We start from the raw sequence: 18523 nt of genomic DNA on the forward strand, positions 1-18523 counted from the left end.
TGGTTATAATCCATATCTTACAAGTCCAGTGTTTTGGTGAAATCATCTTGACTGTTTCAGGAACATCTCCAGAGTCCAGTGGGAAAGTACTGTGTGAAGTCCTGGGGAGTGATTTCCTCCCTACCACTCAGCAGCAGCTGTGACCTTGTTTTTTCTTAGCTGGTAGTGCTTCAGTTCTCATAGGGTCTATATAGATCTGAATTGCTCACCTTTCATTTTTCTGTACCTACATCTGTGCAGGTCCCAGTCTTAGCTCCATGGGTACAAATGGCATCAGGAGCTTTCTGCAGTTTTGAGAGAAAGGCCAGAGTCTTCCACGGCTCTGTGTAAGAGCAGAGAAGTTGAACATGTTAGTTATGTTGTGACCACTTTGCATGGGTGGGCTCTTGTAGCTCCTGGAAAGCCCTGCCTGGAATGGTGACTTTGGAGTTCCTGCAGAAACCTGTCTGGGAGGTTCTCACCCTCACCATACTCATGATTTCCTTAGCTCTTCTTTCACTTGCCTTCACAGTTCAGATTTCATTTATATCTTCCTACCCTCATGGTACATATTTCCGTACAATTTGTCATCAAACAATTTATAGGAAGTGCTTGTGCTTTTTGCTGAGTAAAAAACAGTGTTTAGGATTCTGAATTAACAACTGAATGAAGAAGTGTTACTGCTGCTCTTGCATCTCGTGCACCCAGATAGGAGAAAGTGATGGGAGAGAATGGAAAAGATGATCATGAAGGTCACAGTTTGCTGAACTCTGTGATGTGATGCACAGGCATTTCCAAGTCAGAGCTGAACAGACAGCTGTCTTGAACAACCACACACAACACAAAGTGACCTTTGGCCCGTCATGGTAAAAACGATATGAAATCTATTTTTCTTAAGAGTTGTTTTTCTCCAAAATAATGCTGCTAAAGTTAGCATCCAGGGTTGCCTAAGGCTGGCTTTTCCTTTTAAGGAAAAACATTGGCATGGCTTATTTTGTTTGAAATGTTTATGGAACTTATACCATCTGTCTCTGAATCATTTATTGATATAGAAGATATACTGCAGTGCCCAGTCACTTTGCTAAGTGCTAAAGGATTGGGAAGATTCTTGCCAGAAATCATAAATATTGAAGATATTTTTGCACTTACTATGATATGTCAAATTTTAGCTGAATATTTGCTGAGGTAGTTTATTTTAAACTGTTTTATAATGCTTTGAGAAGTGATTAAAGCAAAAGATAAGTGTGAATCAGACACAGTGAGAATTCAAATGGAAAAAACATACCATTTGCTGCAGTGGTTGTGAGAGATGGGGTTCCAAACAAAGGTTTCTTTATCATTTGTCAAGGTAATGGATCTATCTGTCCTCTTTCCTTTAAAGAGTTTAATGGAGTCCAGGAAAGATTTACTTACAGGCTTAAGGGGAAATGACTAGGCATTAGGTAGAGAGCAGGATTTCTTTTTCAGATAAATTCTACTGTGATCTTTCAGACAGATCCACATCTGATGTATGGATGAAGTATATTTTTGGCTTTATGTGGGTTTTTCTCAGTAGTTAACTTTATTCACATGAATTTTTATGACTTTTGTGTTGTAGCGACTTAGAGGGGGTTTCTTAGCAGAACTTTATCTTCTGTGCTCCTCCATGTATTCATCTATTTTACTTTAACTGTGCACTCCATTTTTTTAATGCGGTTTCTTCTACAACGTGTGCTGTATAATTAAAGTGTTTTTCACAAATAACAAGGTGTTACTGTAGCACATTGTTAAGCCCAGACACATTTGATAGTGGAGTCTCCTGCTATGGCCTTGTAGATCTCTATTTGCCACTCCATGAGAATCTGAGTTTCTGAAACCTAAAAATAAATATAAACCCTAAAATTCTTCAGTCAAATAATTTTGTATATAACCATAGGCTAGTTGTTTTTGCCACTCTGTGATGGGTTGCTTATGATTATTAGGGGAATTTAATTAGGTTTATTTTTAATGTTATTCTAAATTAATTTTTGTATAAATATATTAGTCTTGTCTACAGTAGGATACTCTGTTATTATATTGCTCATAGATAACTTTCCTATTAAATATATTTATGACATTCATAAAAGCTTGTTTATGTTCTGCAAACCCACGTTGAAATACCTCTTTCTAGCTTCTCATGTTTTAAAGGAAAAATAAATCAAGACAGAAGTGGAAAAACATAAAGCAAATTAAGATCAAGCCCCTTTCAGAATGAACAGAGAGAAATAATAATTTGACATATAAAGATTGCATAAAATTGGATGCTATAATTTGGTTTAAGATGTAAACTTCAGTGGTAAAATCAGATATTCTGTGTTAAGGTTTCTTTCCTCCAGGCTTCTGCAGCAGAGAGAATTGAAATGCTGCTAATGAGTTTATGCCTCTCTACTTCAGAATATGTTTGTATCATTAAACTAAAAAGCATTAAGTGGTGGGCTTCAGGGGGCATTTCCTTCCTTTTTGTAACAGAAAGTTATGCTGGAGATAAATAAAATTTTTTACCTTCTGGGAGCAAGGGGAAAAAAATAAAAAAGCTTTCCTATTTCTCCCCAGGAAAAATGCTTTTACAGGTTGTCCAAAAAGGCAATGAAATAAAATAATTTAACCTGTCAGTCAGAGAAACATGTTAGCCTTTAATTTGGAAAGCAGGAGTGTAATTTGAAAGGGAAACTAATTAGGATGTATTGAATGTTAACAAGCTTAAAGAAAGATCATAAAGAACCTGAAATACTGACTGTGTTTCAGACTCTTCAACAGATATAAGTAAGATTTTTCTGGTGGGGAATGCGTGATAGAGAATTGCATTCTGATTTATTAGAAAATGTGTGTTGCAAATAGTGTTTGGAATATGAATAATGGATTACCCAGCTGGTTTTCATTCTAATGGGAGAGACAATCCCCAGAAGTAGAGACACCTCTGAGCAATTGCCATCAAAAATACTCTGTTGTGTCAATTAACTTAGCAAACCAGTAATTGTGGTTATCCCTACTATGTCTGTGCTACTTCCCTTGTGGTCTGGTTTTTGGAGTGAATGGACCAGTTCTCTCTGAGATGACATGGAAATGGAGTTCTGGCAAAATATTGAGATCTGTTTTGGGCAGTGTGGATGAGATGCTGCCTGTTTGTCTCCCTCTCATGGCCCTATCCCAGTAGGTTTTACATCCTAAGCATTACCCTCATGCACAGTCCTAGCAGGGTGCACTGACTGAATTGTGCTACCAGAGCTATTGTGGCAGCTCTCACATTTCAGGCATTTTGTCCAAGGCCTCATTAAGGCTACAGGCTGATCTCTGATACTACAAACACTCTCTCTGAAAGTTTGAAGTCTGCAGTCACAATTGGATTCCACAGAAACAGGATGTTCTACAAGGTGTTTCAATAGTGATGGACAAATTTGCAGTGTCCTGGTTTTCCCCTGTCCCTTTCCTTCCTTTTAGGAACTTTGGCAGAGCTGATGCAGTGTGAAGAGCCAGACACGAATTCTGGGAGCAGGGATGTGATTGTATATTTTTTTAATTCCTCCTAGAAACAAACCAATGACTTGTCTGCTTTTGCAACTGTACTATTAGGAATATAATTTTTGAAAGAAATGCTTACTTTAAAGGGATGGACAGTATGGGTCTTGCATTTGGATTAAGTTTAGAGTGTGTTTTCAATTATTATTTTTTAAGTATGTTTATTGGATATGACTGAATACAATGACATATCAGACATATTCATATAAAACATCTTGTCAAAAGTCATCTATAATGTCATGTAGGCTAAAAAATAAGTTTTAGGTAAGCATGCTCTGATATGGACTTCACTAAAATAATGGTGGATTGTCTTATGATATGTCACATGACATGAGAATGTCGCTGTTTTCTTGGGCCATTGAATCAAAGCAATTTAGTCAGTACAAACCACTGCCACTCAGATGAGTTCATGTGCTGTTAGAGAAAGCCAGAGTTCACATCCTGTTTGTCGAGGTTGGCCAGTGTTCTCTAAGCATCTCTTGCATCCAGAACATGTTTTTTATGCTGTGTTTCTTTTCTATCTATTTATTCCAGTACTCTTGAGTTATATGGTGATTATGACTACACTAATAGCACTAAAATAGTGTCATTTTATGAGTAGAGTTTTGATATTTTTGCAGTCTCTTTTCTTGACTTATTTTTTTCAAAGTGTCTCTTAGTGAAGGCTTTAGCATTTAAAGAAATTGTATTTACAGTGTTAGAGACAGAAGTTCTGTGTTTCCTCTATTCCTCAGTCATCATAGTTGATGTTTCATGACAGGGAAATTGTACTTAAAATGAGTGAATGGGTATGTTGACAAGAGTTCAGTCCAATTGCATTCAGGATGAAATTTTACACTTCCTTAACATTACCATAGAGTGTTCTGAGGAATCAGTGTGACAACTACAGTGTGGAAACTCACTGTCAGTCATCATATTGCAAGTTGTGTCTGATACTCCAGAACATCATCGTATTGATTTATTATCCAAATGCAGAAATAAGGTTTCTTCATATAGATCTTTGCTCTTTCAGCCTCTTGAGTCCACAGTGGCCTGTTCTGTGATATATGCAGGTCTTTGGCATTCTCTGTTGTAATGCTCCTGATTTGGATATATTCATTTATCTCCTGGTGAGTGTGGTATATCCAGTACAAGGACTGCCTTTTATAGCATGATTTGCCTTAGTTAAAGCTTGTAGCATCATCTGGGCTGTAATTCTGTAAGAAAAAGAGCAGTTCAATCCTGTATATAACTTCTCTTTTCCTTGGGATTATTATTGTGTAGCCAGTATAAATCTGCTTTAGCAGTAATAACATACAAAATACTTGCATTTTATTTATGCAGGATAAGATAGTCTGTGATTATTTCTTCTATAAACTGAACGTAAGCACAGAAATAAACTGAGCAATTAAAATTGACAGTTGAAAAATGAAAGATTCTATGCAACTTGGAGTAATATGAGCCAAAATATTTTTAGCACATTATGAAATATTGATTATGGGGGTTGAATTTCTCCTTCACTCTCCTTTGGTTTCTGGCAAAAAAGAGAATCCTCAGAGAAGCTTAGATTTGTACAAATGGGAGAAAAAATGTTCCTCTAAAATTTTCCTGTGATAGAAAGATGATACCACTGCATATTTCTACTTGTTTCATTAAAATATGAAGATAATACATTTCAGTACACTATGTATAAATTAAGTTGTCAGTACTTAAGCATATACGTCTGTTGAGTGGGCTTGGTTAAAATAGTTGATTATGTGCTGATTCATTTTATCCTTTGAATGGCCTTTGCCAGCAACATTTTGGGAGTGCTGCAGATAGAAGCCAACACTATGCCCTGATCATGTTTTAGAAATCCATGCTGGAATGCAGCTACTGACAGGTTATTTTCTCTATAATATGAGTGTGACTGGAGCACAGAGCAATCCAGAAACAAAATTAGCATCCTCTTTGCCAGAAAAGCAACTTGTTTTTATTCATGAACCTTTCACTTACAAATTCAAAGGTGATTCTAGTAATGTTTGTTACTTGAAGTATTCTCTTAAAGAAGTTAATCTGTGCAGTTTGTTGTATCTCTTGGAATTTTTTTATGTCTGATTCCATGTACTTCTAGAGTAGTTTAAGAGCAATATTAACAAGGTGTTTTGGTTACAAGAAACAATTAGTGCTTTCACTCATAGAATCATAGAATCATAGAATCATAGAATCGATTGGGTTGGAAAAGACCTCCCAGATCATCAAGTCCAACCCTTGGTCCAGCTCCAGTCCCTTTACCAGATCATGGCACTCAGTGCCATGGCCAATCTCAGTTTAAAAAACCTCCAGGGATGGTGAATCCACCCCCTCTCTGGGCAGCCCATTCCAATGCCTGATTACTCTCTCTGGAAAGAATTTTTTTTTTATATCCAACTTCAATTTCCCCTGGCAGAGCTTGAGCCCGTGCCCCCTTGTCCTATTGCTGAGTGCCTGGGAGAAGAGACCAACCCCCACCTGGCTAGAACTTCCCTTCAGGTAGTCTGTCACAATCTTTGTATTTCTACTGTTTATCCATTCATGTTTCAACTCCTGGCTGTGCACTTCTCTTATGCCTGATATTGGCATGTGCAGCATCCCCCAGTGTCTCCATTGGACACAGTCACTGCCCCTCTGTGTGCTCGGAGGGTTTAATGGAGCCCATGTCCTACTGAGGTAATTTTCACTGTCCTCATACATAATACAGTTCCTTAGGTTGAATCTTCAGCAATGTGCACAAACACACATGTAGTCTTTATGTTAAATATCTACATTAATATATTAAATATATTAAGTGCCTATTCATTATTAGGTTTTCTATTGGTACCTTTTGTGAGTTAAGATTTTAAAAATTCTGCCTGAAGATTTTTTTGTTTTTCATATGAAATTCTCAATTAGTGGGAGTTTTAGATTTACATCTTAGGAAATACTCAAAGCTTGGAGACTTATGTTCTGAGAGGATAATTAAAATAAAAATCTCAGACATACAAATTACGTATTTCCTTACAAACTCTCAAAAGTGAGAAGTGTTACTACATTCCTCTCATGTCTGAATTCCTTTTTGCAAGGACAAAATATAGTCTAGTTCTGATATCAGAATTTTCATTTCAATAAATTTCATTATGCTTTAACATCAAAAGTATTAAGAGTTTATTTTTCTAGGCAGTGTTTTTCTACTGTAGTCTTTCAACTTGAATCTCAGCAAAAATTACTTCAAAAGGTCTCAGAGGTCTGACAAGACAAAAAATGAAGGGCAGAGAAATGAAGAATGATAAAAAGAGAACGTTTTATGGGGGAAGATCAAAAGTTAGGTACATTATATGAGGCTTCTTTTCTTGGATGGCCAGATTTTCACACAGTAAGGATTTTCCAAAGTTTTGTCATTGGCATCATTAAGAATTTCAGGAAAATTATCTCAACAGCGTTTCATCCCTATTACATTCAGCTTTATCTTCTGACAACTCTTTTTTTCTGTGTCAGTGAGTGGAAAAATTACCAATTCTTTATTTCCTCTGTGACCTTTCATAAAACCTGTGGAAATTTCACACAGAGTTTTGGAGATGGATGCACACTCTCAAGTTGGGAACAACAGAGAGAAAACTTAGAAGTTGTGTAAGAGTCACTGAAGATGAACAGAATAGGACGCAGGTCCTCACGTGACTCCTGCGTGGCCTTGTCCTTAGTTCTCCCACACTGATGATCATCTGCTGGCTGTGGCTCTTAGGAACTTACAGTTAAGGACCACTTCTATCAAGTCAGGAATTGTCCTGTCCAACTGTGACCAAAGAAGGAGATACTGCTCATTTATGTTTCCCTTAACTCCTTCAATCAGCCTCCTGTTCACAGCCTTTTAAGAGGAATTCCCTGCTAACATATGCTCCATAAATTCCTCAGTATGTGGAACAATCTTGTTTGACATGCTAAATTTTACCCTGTTCGTAAAACAGCTGTTACATCTTTTCTTTAGACAGTAAATTCTTCCAGCCTGGAAATCTTGTCATTTTTTGTCCATTTAGAGGTCTGGTATTTGTACCTTTGGATAATATTCCCTTGACATTGTTTATTTTAAAGCTGTAATATGCAGCTAATCTTCAACTATACAAGATTTGCTATCTCAAACTGCCCCTCAGAGGGTTGTTATCTCTATGCCTTAGCCCTGTCTTTTTCACCAAAACCAAATTGTATGTTCTTGGAGTTTATCCCAGAGTTTGAGCTTCCCATATTAATGAACATTTAAACAGAGCTAATATTCTGAGTGTATTTTTTGTTCAGGAAAATTAAATTAAATAAGTAATAGAATTTACTGAATCTACATAAGGGAAACAAAAGCAGTCTTTGTCTCTTGAAAGATGTGAAAAGCTGTGTCTACACCAACTCCTTTGCTTACTGTGCAAAGGTTAACAATCTGTTAGTGTGTAACCAAGAACCTGGGCTGAACCCATGATTTGACAAAATAAGATGTCGCAGAACATGTTAATAAAATAAAATATTTTTTAAAATCACTCATCAAATCCTTTTTTCATGTGCTGCAACATTGTTGTTCCCTGAGGTCATTGCCAGGTCTGAATTTCAAAGAACATGACAGAAAGAGGATTAGTCACTGGAAATCCAACACACTATTCTTAGGGCCAACTCTCTGAAGTAAAGAAGTCACTAATTTTGGTTGCCCATTTTTTCTTCCCTTGTATTCACTTTGAAAGCTGCTTAAGCTTGTGGGAAGGGGATGAATTTCTTTTAAATTTCCCACTTCTCTGACACCTAAAACCTTGATAATTCTGTACTGCTGGTTTTGGCAAGAAAGAAATGCATTACCTTTGAATGATTGCTCTCTGCTGAAAAACGGTAACTAGTACTAATAATGAGGAAGTCCTTTACCAGAAGTTTGTGTGATTGCATGGGTTTTGGCAGGGAAAATAGATGTCCTTAATTTTCAATAAGCCACTAGGTGGCAATTGCAGACAAGTCAAGATTTGCTCAGGAATGCATGTACACATCCATACCAGGCTGGCATTGCTATGGTGACCTTGTGCAATTTCCTATTTTCTCTATTTATTGAAATGCATGCTCTATTCTAAAAATCAGATCTTCAGACTGTCTTGAGATTGTGTTTCAAACAGAAGTCACAGAAATAACTTCTTATTCCTTTACAATTATAAATAAATGCTGCTATGGGCAACAATTAAATGTGGCAATTTTCCAAAAGAGAACTCTGAAGAGGTTTGTTTTAGTTATTTCTGCTGTGTCTCTTTAGTTGCCTGACGTTGGAGATGCCAAACTGAGTGAATTCAATGCTGTGAATGCCCTCAGAATTCAAAGTCTTCTTGTTCTGCATTGCAAGAGTGCTCCTCTGGGCAGGGTGCAGGTTTCCTTGCCATTCTCCAGCAGCTTTGGCTTTAACACCGGAGCAAGCAGAGTGTTGATGGTTAAGGAAGTAGCTCACTGTCCCTGTGCTTACATTTATTCTCAGATTGATTTAATGAGCTATGACAGCACAATTTATCAATAGATGCAGTCCCATGTAGAGCAAGAAAAGACAACTGAAAAAAGAGTGGAAAAAATTTCAAAGAAGCAAATAAATGCAAAAAAAACACACTACATGAAAAAAAAAGAAAAGCAATCAGAAATATAGAATATAAATCTCAAAGGAGTTGTCGTCTACCTATCTATTATCATTGTAATAAAGTCTGGTCTTACAGGCCAAAGTCTTACTTCTGCTCCAGAAGTATTGCAAAGAGAGTCATCAAACAGATGTCATGGATTTAAAAGCTTTCTTTGTGTTTCATTGTGTAGGGCTGAGTTCTTGTTCAAAGAGAATAGCTGTGGCCTAATTAATTTTGTAAACTTTTTGGAGAAGAAGATGCTAAGAGAAACTCCAAAATTTTTGGACTTATAATGCTCCAGTGTTTGCTGGAGTGCTACGTTTCATGAAATAAACTAAATTTTTGCTGCTCTGAACTTTTTTCAAATGGAAGAGAAAATCTGAGTTTTTCTCAAGCATAAGGAAATAATTGTTTTCCTAAAGCAACAGCTATTAGAGTAATTAAATCTAACAAGACCACAATCCCAGTAAATATTCTGGCTTATAAGAAATGCAACTCATTTTTGCTATTTGTTGGCATTGGTAGCCACATTAAAACAAGAATTAATTTCTTTGTGTTCCTCTAGTGTTTGGCACTAATGCCTCACTAACAGCAGGTGGATTAGTCACCACATCAAAGTCTATGGTGACTCCACCTGGTCTAACTCCTTCCTTAGAGCTGTTTGGTCTAACTCCTTGTAGGTTTTTAGCCTTCCCTCAGCACACACCCCTCCTGTGTACTTTGATAAATGGATACTCTTAGCAGAAAGTTTTGTCTCCATTCTTATTTTTAAGTATGATCTTGGAACAGTGTGGGAAATTAGTCAGAACTAAATGTCCACAGAATAGTCTGCAGCCACCTCCGCGCATTCCCATTTGTTTCAGTAACTGTTACATTGTTTTGTTCCCCTCCCTGCCATTTGCATGTCTTCAGACAAACATGCCATAAACATTTAGAAGTATGGATTTGAGCAGTTAGTAGATTATCAAGCCATTTTCTAGTAAAAAAAAAATACTACATGCATAGCTATTGATGCCTTTGGATATGTACACGGATGTCTGTTCTGAGAGTCACTGGCGTTGACTGAGGTTAATTGTTCAAAAAATAGCAATTTATGCTACTGAAAATGTACATGGAGAGGAAGAGAGAGGTATGGGTTAGCTGAATCCATATAAAAAACTGAAAGGGGAATAATAACATGGGAAATATGGTCCACAACCCTACTTGACACAGAGTAAGAAATAATTAAAATGCCCCACCAGCCTCTGTGATTAGGTGAAGTTTAACTGTACTGATTTCAAAGGTAATATATCCAATATTTATCTGTATATTGTAGTGCTTTGAAAGAGCCAAAGTAACATACTGGTTTTTAACCTAGGAAGGGATAAAAAATCAGTGGGAAATGTAGATGTGGAATTTTGGATACCAAAATTGGAAAGTTCAGCAGAAGGTGTAACTGAACTGAGATGGAACTCATCAAACTCTGAAACTGTGTATTTGATTTTGATTAGTATTGCTTTTCCTTGATAATTTTGCTCTCCTTGGATACAGCGAATTACCTTATGGATTAGAGCATCCTTTTTGCATGGCTCGAAGCTGTGTTTGTGAGGCTTTAGCAGAGACACATTGAGTCCATTAGTTCTGAGTCTCCTGGCCAAAGTGAAGTCTGTCATTGCTTCTGAATGGCTCTGTGTACAGAAGCAACAGCATAGGCAAGAATCTACATTTCTTTACCTGAAACAACAGGCAGAAGTAAACCAGCTGTTTTAATTGAGGCATTTTCAAAATCAAGAGAAGTAGGATTCACCAGGATTGTCAGTGAGGATGGATTATAGTGGCAAAAAATGCAGTTATGGAGGTAAGAGGAAAGAAACCAGCAGTCTGGTTTTCAACATGTACAGTTTTAATCTAGTATTCCTAGTAAGATTTTTTTTTCTGCCATGTCTGCTTTTTCCAGCATGATGTCTTCTGAAGAGTTTAACTAAAAAACAGTGATCCAACAACCATCTAGATGCTGGGAAAATGTGTCAAGTAACTGAAATTGTAAAAGAAGTGATGAATTGATGGAGTGCCAGGTCCCTGTGTGGCAGTTCCACTGCCAAAGAAAGGTGTCAGCATTGGACACCCAGGAAGAAAACAGCCAGTCTGTGTTTATCATACCCAAAGTGACTTTAGTGCAGATGAGATTCAGTGCTTTTTTCCTCTACGTCTGGTGACTATATTACCAAATTTAATCTGTAATCATTTAATACTTGTAGTGGAGGGGAAAGAAAAGGGCTTCACTGATGACAAAAAGGTGAAAAAGTAAAGGGTACAGTTTTAAGGGTGGGGGTTTTTCAGCTTTTTATCAGTCATGACCTGAGATTCAACAAGTGTACTTTAAATTTTTATATATTTTAAAAAAAATTATATATATACATATATTTCCTTAAAATTTGCTTGGGAATGACACTGGAGTTGTCCTATGGCTTTCCACTGCCTAATACCATTAAATACTTCAATTCTATCTCATTCAGAAATCATGTGAAATAGAGAGAAGGCAATAGGTTGTCACTGGGATACATAACTTAATGAATTACAGTGATGCTATAAAAACAAAATCATAGAATCACAAGAGCATTACATTTTGCCAGGACTGCTGGAGATTGTCTAGTGCAACTCCCCCTGCTCAAGGCAGTGTCCACCAGACCAGGTTTCTCAGGACCAAGTCTGACCATGTCTAGTCAGGGTTTGAATATCTCCAAGGATGGATGTTTCACAACTTCTCTGGGCACCTGTTCCAGTGCTTGACCACTGACACAGTAGCAAAGTTTTTTCTAATTTTTAAATGGCATTTGCTGTAATTGTTTCTGATTGCTGCTTTTTCTCCTGTCATTGGGCATCAGAATCTGGCTCCACCTTCTTTTCACCCTCCCACCAGGCATTCTGAGCAGAGGAGAACGATCACATGTCTTGACCTGCTGGTGATGCACTTCCTGATGCAGCCCAGGAAGCTGTTGGCATTCCTGTGCACAAAGGCTCATGGCTGGTTCATGTTCAACTTGTTCTTCACCACGATCCCAGGTCCTTATCCTGAGAAGTTGCTTTCCAGGCTGTGAACTCTGTGTGATCCTGATAGCCCATTTCTCTAGACTGTTGAGACCCCTCTGAATCACTTATCTGACATATCAGGAACTCCTCAGTGTTTTGGATATCCTGCCATCTTGCAAGGTTGCACTTGGTCCTGTTATCCAGGTCCCAGGTAGAGCTGTGTGTTGGGCATTATTTCTCACTGGGATGCTCCGGTAGTGACTGGCCTCCAGCTGCTCTTTGTGCCGCTCCCCAAAGCCCTTTGAACCCGGCAGCTCAGCCAGGTTTCAGTCCACCTCCCCATCCACTTATCTAACTTGCACTTCATCAGCTTCTCCGAGGCTTTTATGAGCAGTTGTTTTGAAAGCCTTGCTGGAGTGAAGGTAAACACCACCTGCTGCTCTCGCTGCATCCACAGAGCTCGTCACGGCTGCACAGGGAGGCTGTCACTGGTTAAGCACGATTTCCCCTGTCTAAATTTGTGCTGACTACCCCAGGTCATCTACTTGACTTCAGTGTTTGCAGATGTTTTCTAGGATTATTTACTCCATCATCTTCCTGGGAACTGCAGAGAGGTGGATGGCCTGTAGTTTTCTGCATCTTCCTTCTTGCCTTCTTGGAAGAAAGGTGTGACAGTTGCTTCCTTCCAGCATTCAGAAATCTCCCCTGATCATCACAGCCTTTCAAACATAATTGAAACTGGGACCTTGGCTTCATCTGTCCTTCAATCAATTGGAACCTCTAGAAATTAATTTTGGATTATGGTGTTGGTTTTTTTATATTTTAAAATATTTTTTTAAAATAATGCTAGAGTCTTGTTAATCATCTACTAGAATAGCTTAATGGTTTTTTCCCCCTCACTCAGAAACAATGAAGAGAAGTATTAATAGTTAACTTTCACACTCAACTTTTCCATCACACTGCTTCAAGTATATTCCTTGTCTGTGGGGGCATGATATTGCAGAGAGAGCAATTTTGTTTCTCCATAACTTCTGGCAAGATGTGGATGCCCTTTTCTAGCAATAAGGGATAACCATCACATCTTACATTGGATCTGTGAAGGTTTTGCAGAAATACTTGAAATAAATGGATAAAAGCACAAAACCAGGCTGTATTATGTAGTCCAAGGTGGTAATAATCATTTACCAAAGCCACATTAATTTTCCACTTCTGATACAATGAGACGGTCACCTGACTGAAGCAGAGGAAAGCTTCCTTTTTGGAAGACTCTTATGAGATTGTCTCCTTATTTATTCTTTTAAATATCCAGAGTAAATTTATCTCACCAAATTTGATGATCTAAATCTTAGAATACATCACCCTTAGGGGAATCTTAGGACAGTTTGTAAGTATGTGTCTTATACAGATAGATGGAACTACCTACTGGAGATTCCTGTCCTTGTGCGCCGCCTGTAGAGGGATTCCAGACAGCTGGGTTAGACCAATGACTTGCCTCAAGACATCTAAAATTAGATGAATGTGTTGAACTATTCCAATAGCTTAAAGTTGAGCATTAAAGTTTCTTAATTCTTTTCTGGAGATTTATTCAAATTATGAGTTGTTAACTAATTTACAAGTGAAAGGACATTTTGCACTTGCAATTATTTATTAGTGTTTTCCAGAATTATTAGTAACACTTTTAAAATTGCATTGAAAACAGACTTTGTGCATATGCTCTCAATGAAAACAAGATAGCAAATATAGTAATTTATTTTTACATTGTAGATAGATTTTGAAACTTTTTTCACTTTGTTTTTTTTTAGGATTTTGAAGCTAATGAGATAAGGAACAATAATCAGTGTGAATAACTATAAACAACTCTAACCTGTGCTGGAAGTTATCTGACTAAGTACATGCCACAATACCACTGTAGAGCCCAATGAAAAATCCATGCTATTATCTGTACTGTTGGAATGATTCTTTGAGTCAGAATTAAAATGTTGTGGGATTTTTCTTAATATGTGTAAAGTTAGGCTGCCACGTTCATGTCCAGGTATAAAATAAAGGACTTATTTTTCTGAACTTCTGAGGATCTACCATGGCAACTTAAACTGCATATTATTCATATGAACAAGCACTGATTCTCCCCAACTTGTTATTGATGGAAGTTGATAATTGCCAGTAGGAATGTTAGTTTTGTGCTCAGATTAAATAACCACTTATTTCAAAATATGATTTCAAGATATGCATGGCAATAAGCATTGCCACAACTGGATTGTTAAAAGTTTCTAGAAGCTAAAGAGTAAAATGCTGAAATTGGCAAGTGTTTCTTCTGGGTCGAACTTTGTATTGATGGATTGAGAGCAGTATTCCTAGTTTTTACCCATGCTGTGAAAATATTCTGTATATTATGTAGTAGTTTCCTATCTCCCTCTCTGTATCTTGCTGTGGCAGGTGTTCAACTTTAATACATTTAATTGTAGATATTTAAGGATGATACTAAGACTAGAAATGATATTGTTCTGGTTTGAGGATTTTGTTCTTTTATTTCTGCTTTAAATTTTTAAGGCTTTTGCTGTCTGATTACATCCCTCTTAAGTTTAAAATAACATTTTGTAGTTCAAAATTGCATAGAAAATGATCATTCTGATATGGAAATTTTATAGCACTATTCCCAACCCCTGAATTCCCAATAATACATATCATTAGTGTGTTCATCTAATTCTTGAACCACTTGCAAATTAATTCCATGGACTCACAAAATCAGAGCTTGCTACACATCAGCTCTTGTTGTGTGTAGCCTTTCAAGGTGAAGAGGCACAATGACATGAAATAGCAGGGATCTGTCCTGTGTCTCTTTCGTGCTTTACTGAAGGCATATGAACCCAAATTTTGAAAGAAAAATCTTCTGCTATTCCTACTCCTGCATGTTGGTTGATAGAATGAGCTCTGACTGTTAATCTGGACTGATGTGCTGTAATCAATAAAGGTTCCTTGTTTATTTTGTCATGCATTTCAAAAAAGTGGGAATAGATATTAGAAAAATTTCTAGAGGCTGAAGAATACTCTGTTCCCTTAGCCTTGAGGCAGGATTCACGTGTTCTTTTCTTGAAAGTAATGCACTGTATTTAAAAAATACAGGTTAACATAAGAAGAAAATTATTTTTATTGGGTTACCAATTATCTTCCATGGTGCATCCAGATACTAGGATTTGCAAACGCCATCAGTGAGAAATTGTTCTTAGGAGCTTTCAGTTTTCAAGGAAGAATGAATATTCAAAAGCAATTGTTGATGCAGAATGTGAAGATTCCTTGGAAAAAGGAAAGTGGTTAATCATATTAAATATATGGGAAAACTTGTTGACATAAGGATCACTAATGCTCTTAAACTGATTATAAACTGTTCATAAACATGTTTTCATAAACTTTCACTTACTAAGCATTTTTATTTTTCCTATTTGTAGAACATTCAAGGTATCTCTAAACATCCAGTTAGAATTATAAAAAAACAGTACATAAAAGGTAAGCTGTGTTTTTATTAACACGAAAAGACAGTTTTATCAATTATTTTACTGAGTTCAGTTGTATCTCAAAGCAGACCAGTAGCTCCAGCATTAAAGAACAGAATAGGTGATTGATGCTTAGTTATACATTATCATTTAAACTGATTACTTTTGTTGGTTGTTCCTGAAAAAAATTGTTCTTTCAGCACTGATCTAGTTACAAACTTTCTTTTGTTTCTTTCCCTCAGCTACCTCACTGTTTATTTTTTCCAGATTAAACTATGCATCTTAAATCCCCTAAATATCCTAGAGATGATTTGTGTGCATTCAGCTCATGAGTCTTTGCCTGAGGAGATTTAAACCTTCGTCATTTTAATTATACAACTAAACACCAATAGTTAGTCAGATGTGTTGTTTTTGTTAACAGAAGTGGACTTAAGGCAGATGATTCAGAGAGAATCAAAGTAAAGTCTAGAAAAGCATGAGCCAATTGATAAAGAGAAAAAGCCACAGCAGCAGATTCAAGTGTAAGAGGTATTTTGGAACATACACTCTCTTCCTGGAGCACCTGCAGCCACAGCTGGGCAGTGCTACTCCTTGTGGTGATGTTTCTCAGTTAAGGGCAGGCTCTGCCTTTTCACAGCTATTCACTCCCTCCTTTGGAAATAATACAGATCATAAAACAGGAGGCTAGGGAAGACAATGTAAAATTTTGACAGTAGTTCTATTTTATCCACATGATTCATTTTTATAAGCATTTTTTAAAAGTTGTTATAAAAAACTCTGTGAGCAGGGGCTGTATAAACCTGAGGTGCCAGGAATAACTGTGGTACATGAAACTTCCTGGAAATGTTATTAATGAACTTATGTAATAAGTGCTTCTCAAAAATGTATTTGTAAGTTTTTCCTGGATCAAGACACACTTATTTTTTCCACTTTCATACTGACCAGATGGATTATGTTACTTTTCACACCACCATCCCTCTCTACAGCAAGTCAAGTGGTATTCCTGGGATGCACTGCGTTTCTAGTGATATTATTGGGTGTTTCTGTCAGTCTGGATGCCTTTGATAGCTGTATGTTCTCAATATTGTATTCCCCTGCCACTTGTAACTCAGAATTTGGTTATTAACTGCAGCATGTTCAAAGATGAGAAAATACTTTTTTTTTTAGTTAATTTTTTAGACCCTTCTTTATGAATGCTTCCTTTATTAAGTGATCTGTGAATAATGTTAGTTATTATAGATATTTGGTAGCCCTTGTTTTGCAAAGGGTTTGGATCTGAGAAAGGAAGTAAGGAGTACTGCAAGGGTGAGTATGGTGGAGATGAAGTTGCACATGATTGATAGAGTGAAATAATTGTGATGCTGGCAGTTTGTGATATACGTTGCTTACGTTGCCATCTCTGTGATGTTGATTGTGTGTTTAGTGTGTCACTTGCAACCTCCTATGGTTTGCAACACAGTATTTTTGGACTGGTGTTTGGGACTTAAATATTTACCTTCTCTCTAGGAAAAGAAGAGGATGTAGTAACTATTTCCCCAAGAACATTGTTTGTTTCAAAAAAAGGATGTACATTTTTAGCAGCAGGTAAGTGGGTGTGTGTTATTATTCTCATACATATTAATATTTGCAGTTCTGTCATCTCTTTTCCCCCTCTCCTTTGGATGACATATTTTACAGGGTTGTCAAGTCCCTTAGTATCAATTAATATTGTTATGTGATGTGTACTCCTCAGTAGGCTTGAGAAGTGGATGATATTTAAGCCTTGTCAGTAGAAACAAAGAGCTAATAAGATTAATTGGCACATGAAGATAATGAAGGAATCAGACACCTTGTGATCAATAGCTGGAATGCAACTTCTTCAGGATGAGCTTCTTACAGGCATTTGTCTTTTTTGAGCATGAGGAAATGATTGAACACTTCAGGCTTACATTTTAATTTGTGATAGTTTGTTAAAATGCAGATATGTTTTTATTTTAGAGCAATAGATTCATTTTAACACTATTTTCTAGATTTTTCCCATATTGAGCTAAGGATCCTTGCTGACTTATCATCTGAACCAGAACTTTTGAAACTGTTCCAAGAACCTGAAATCACTGATATCTTTTCCACACTGGCTTCTCAGTGGTAAGAGTAAATGTTGCATATTTTAATAGTAATTAGACAAAATAGTAAGAATAACCTAAACTATTGTATCACTGTGTAATGACAACAAAAGACAGTATTTTGCTACAGTTTCTATTGTTACTACTGTTCTACACCATGAATTTCTTTCTGTCTTTCTGAGCCTTTTCTTCTCTGCTGTGGTCATGACCATATATCAAAATGTTGCAATCCAACTGGCCAGTATGAGCCCTGTGGCTAAAGCTGATGCAATAATATACTCTGAGCAGCATTTGCTGATAACTTCTCCTTGTATTATTATTCACCAATTCTTTTTAACAATCCAGAGCAGCAGTTAGACAGGTTATTCATCTGAAAAACTGCTGAACCAACTTTTCTCACTGAAAGTACAAGCATTTTTGAAATCTGCTTTGTTATCTGGTAAAAATACTGGAATCAAATTGCACATGCTCACAAAATGGAGACTAGAGCTTATGGTATTCCTTTGGAACTAATAGGGTTTAGTGCTTCAATATTCTGATGGATGACTTGAAAAAGGTGGTACTCCAGTAATTTAAAAAAATATTTCCTATCTCCATATCCAGATTATCTACTGATTTCTTCAGCATTCAGATTGAAAGATAAACTATCAAAAAAAGATGCAATATTAGTTACTTAGCTATTGAAGGTGTTTCTCATTGTTGTTCATATGATGGTGATGCCTAAAACTCTTCTTTAAGACTGTGTTCAAAAGTGCCTGAGCATTCACTCAGTGACAGGGTAAATGTCATGAAGCTTGAAGTTTGAACAGGTCAGAAAAAG

The 18523-nt window shown here is 36.8% G+C and overlaps 1 protein-coding gene across 1 annotated transcript in view; it reads left to right on the plus strand.

Moving 5' to 3' along the window:
* The window catches only part of POLN (DNA polymerase nu), a 95469-nt gene that overhangs the window by 25178 nt on the left and 51768 nt on the right, over positions 1-18523 (plus strand). Inside the window, exons 15-17 of the mRNA XM_071556953.1 lie at positions 15557-15614; positions 17108-17185; positions 17611-17725. Coding sequence (XP_071413054.1) covers positions 15557-15614; positions 17108-17185; positions 17611-17725 — 251 coding nt within the window. The remainder of the gene's footprint in view (positions 1-15556; positions 15615-17107; positions 17186-17610; positions 17726-18523) is intronic.

The sequence above is a fragment of the Pithys albifrons genome, chromosome 5 (genome assembly GCF_047495875.1).
Source record: "Pithys albifrons albifrons isolate INPA30051 chromosome 5, PitAlb_v1, whole genome shotgun sequence".
Lineage (NCBI taxonomy): Eukaryota > Metazoa > Chordata > Aves > Passeriformes > Thamnophilidae > Pithys > Pithys albifrons.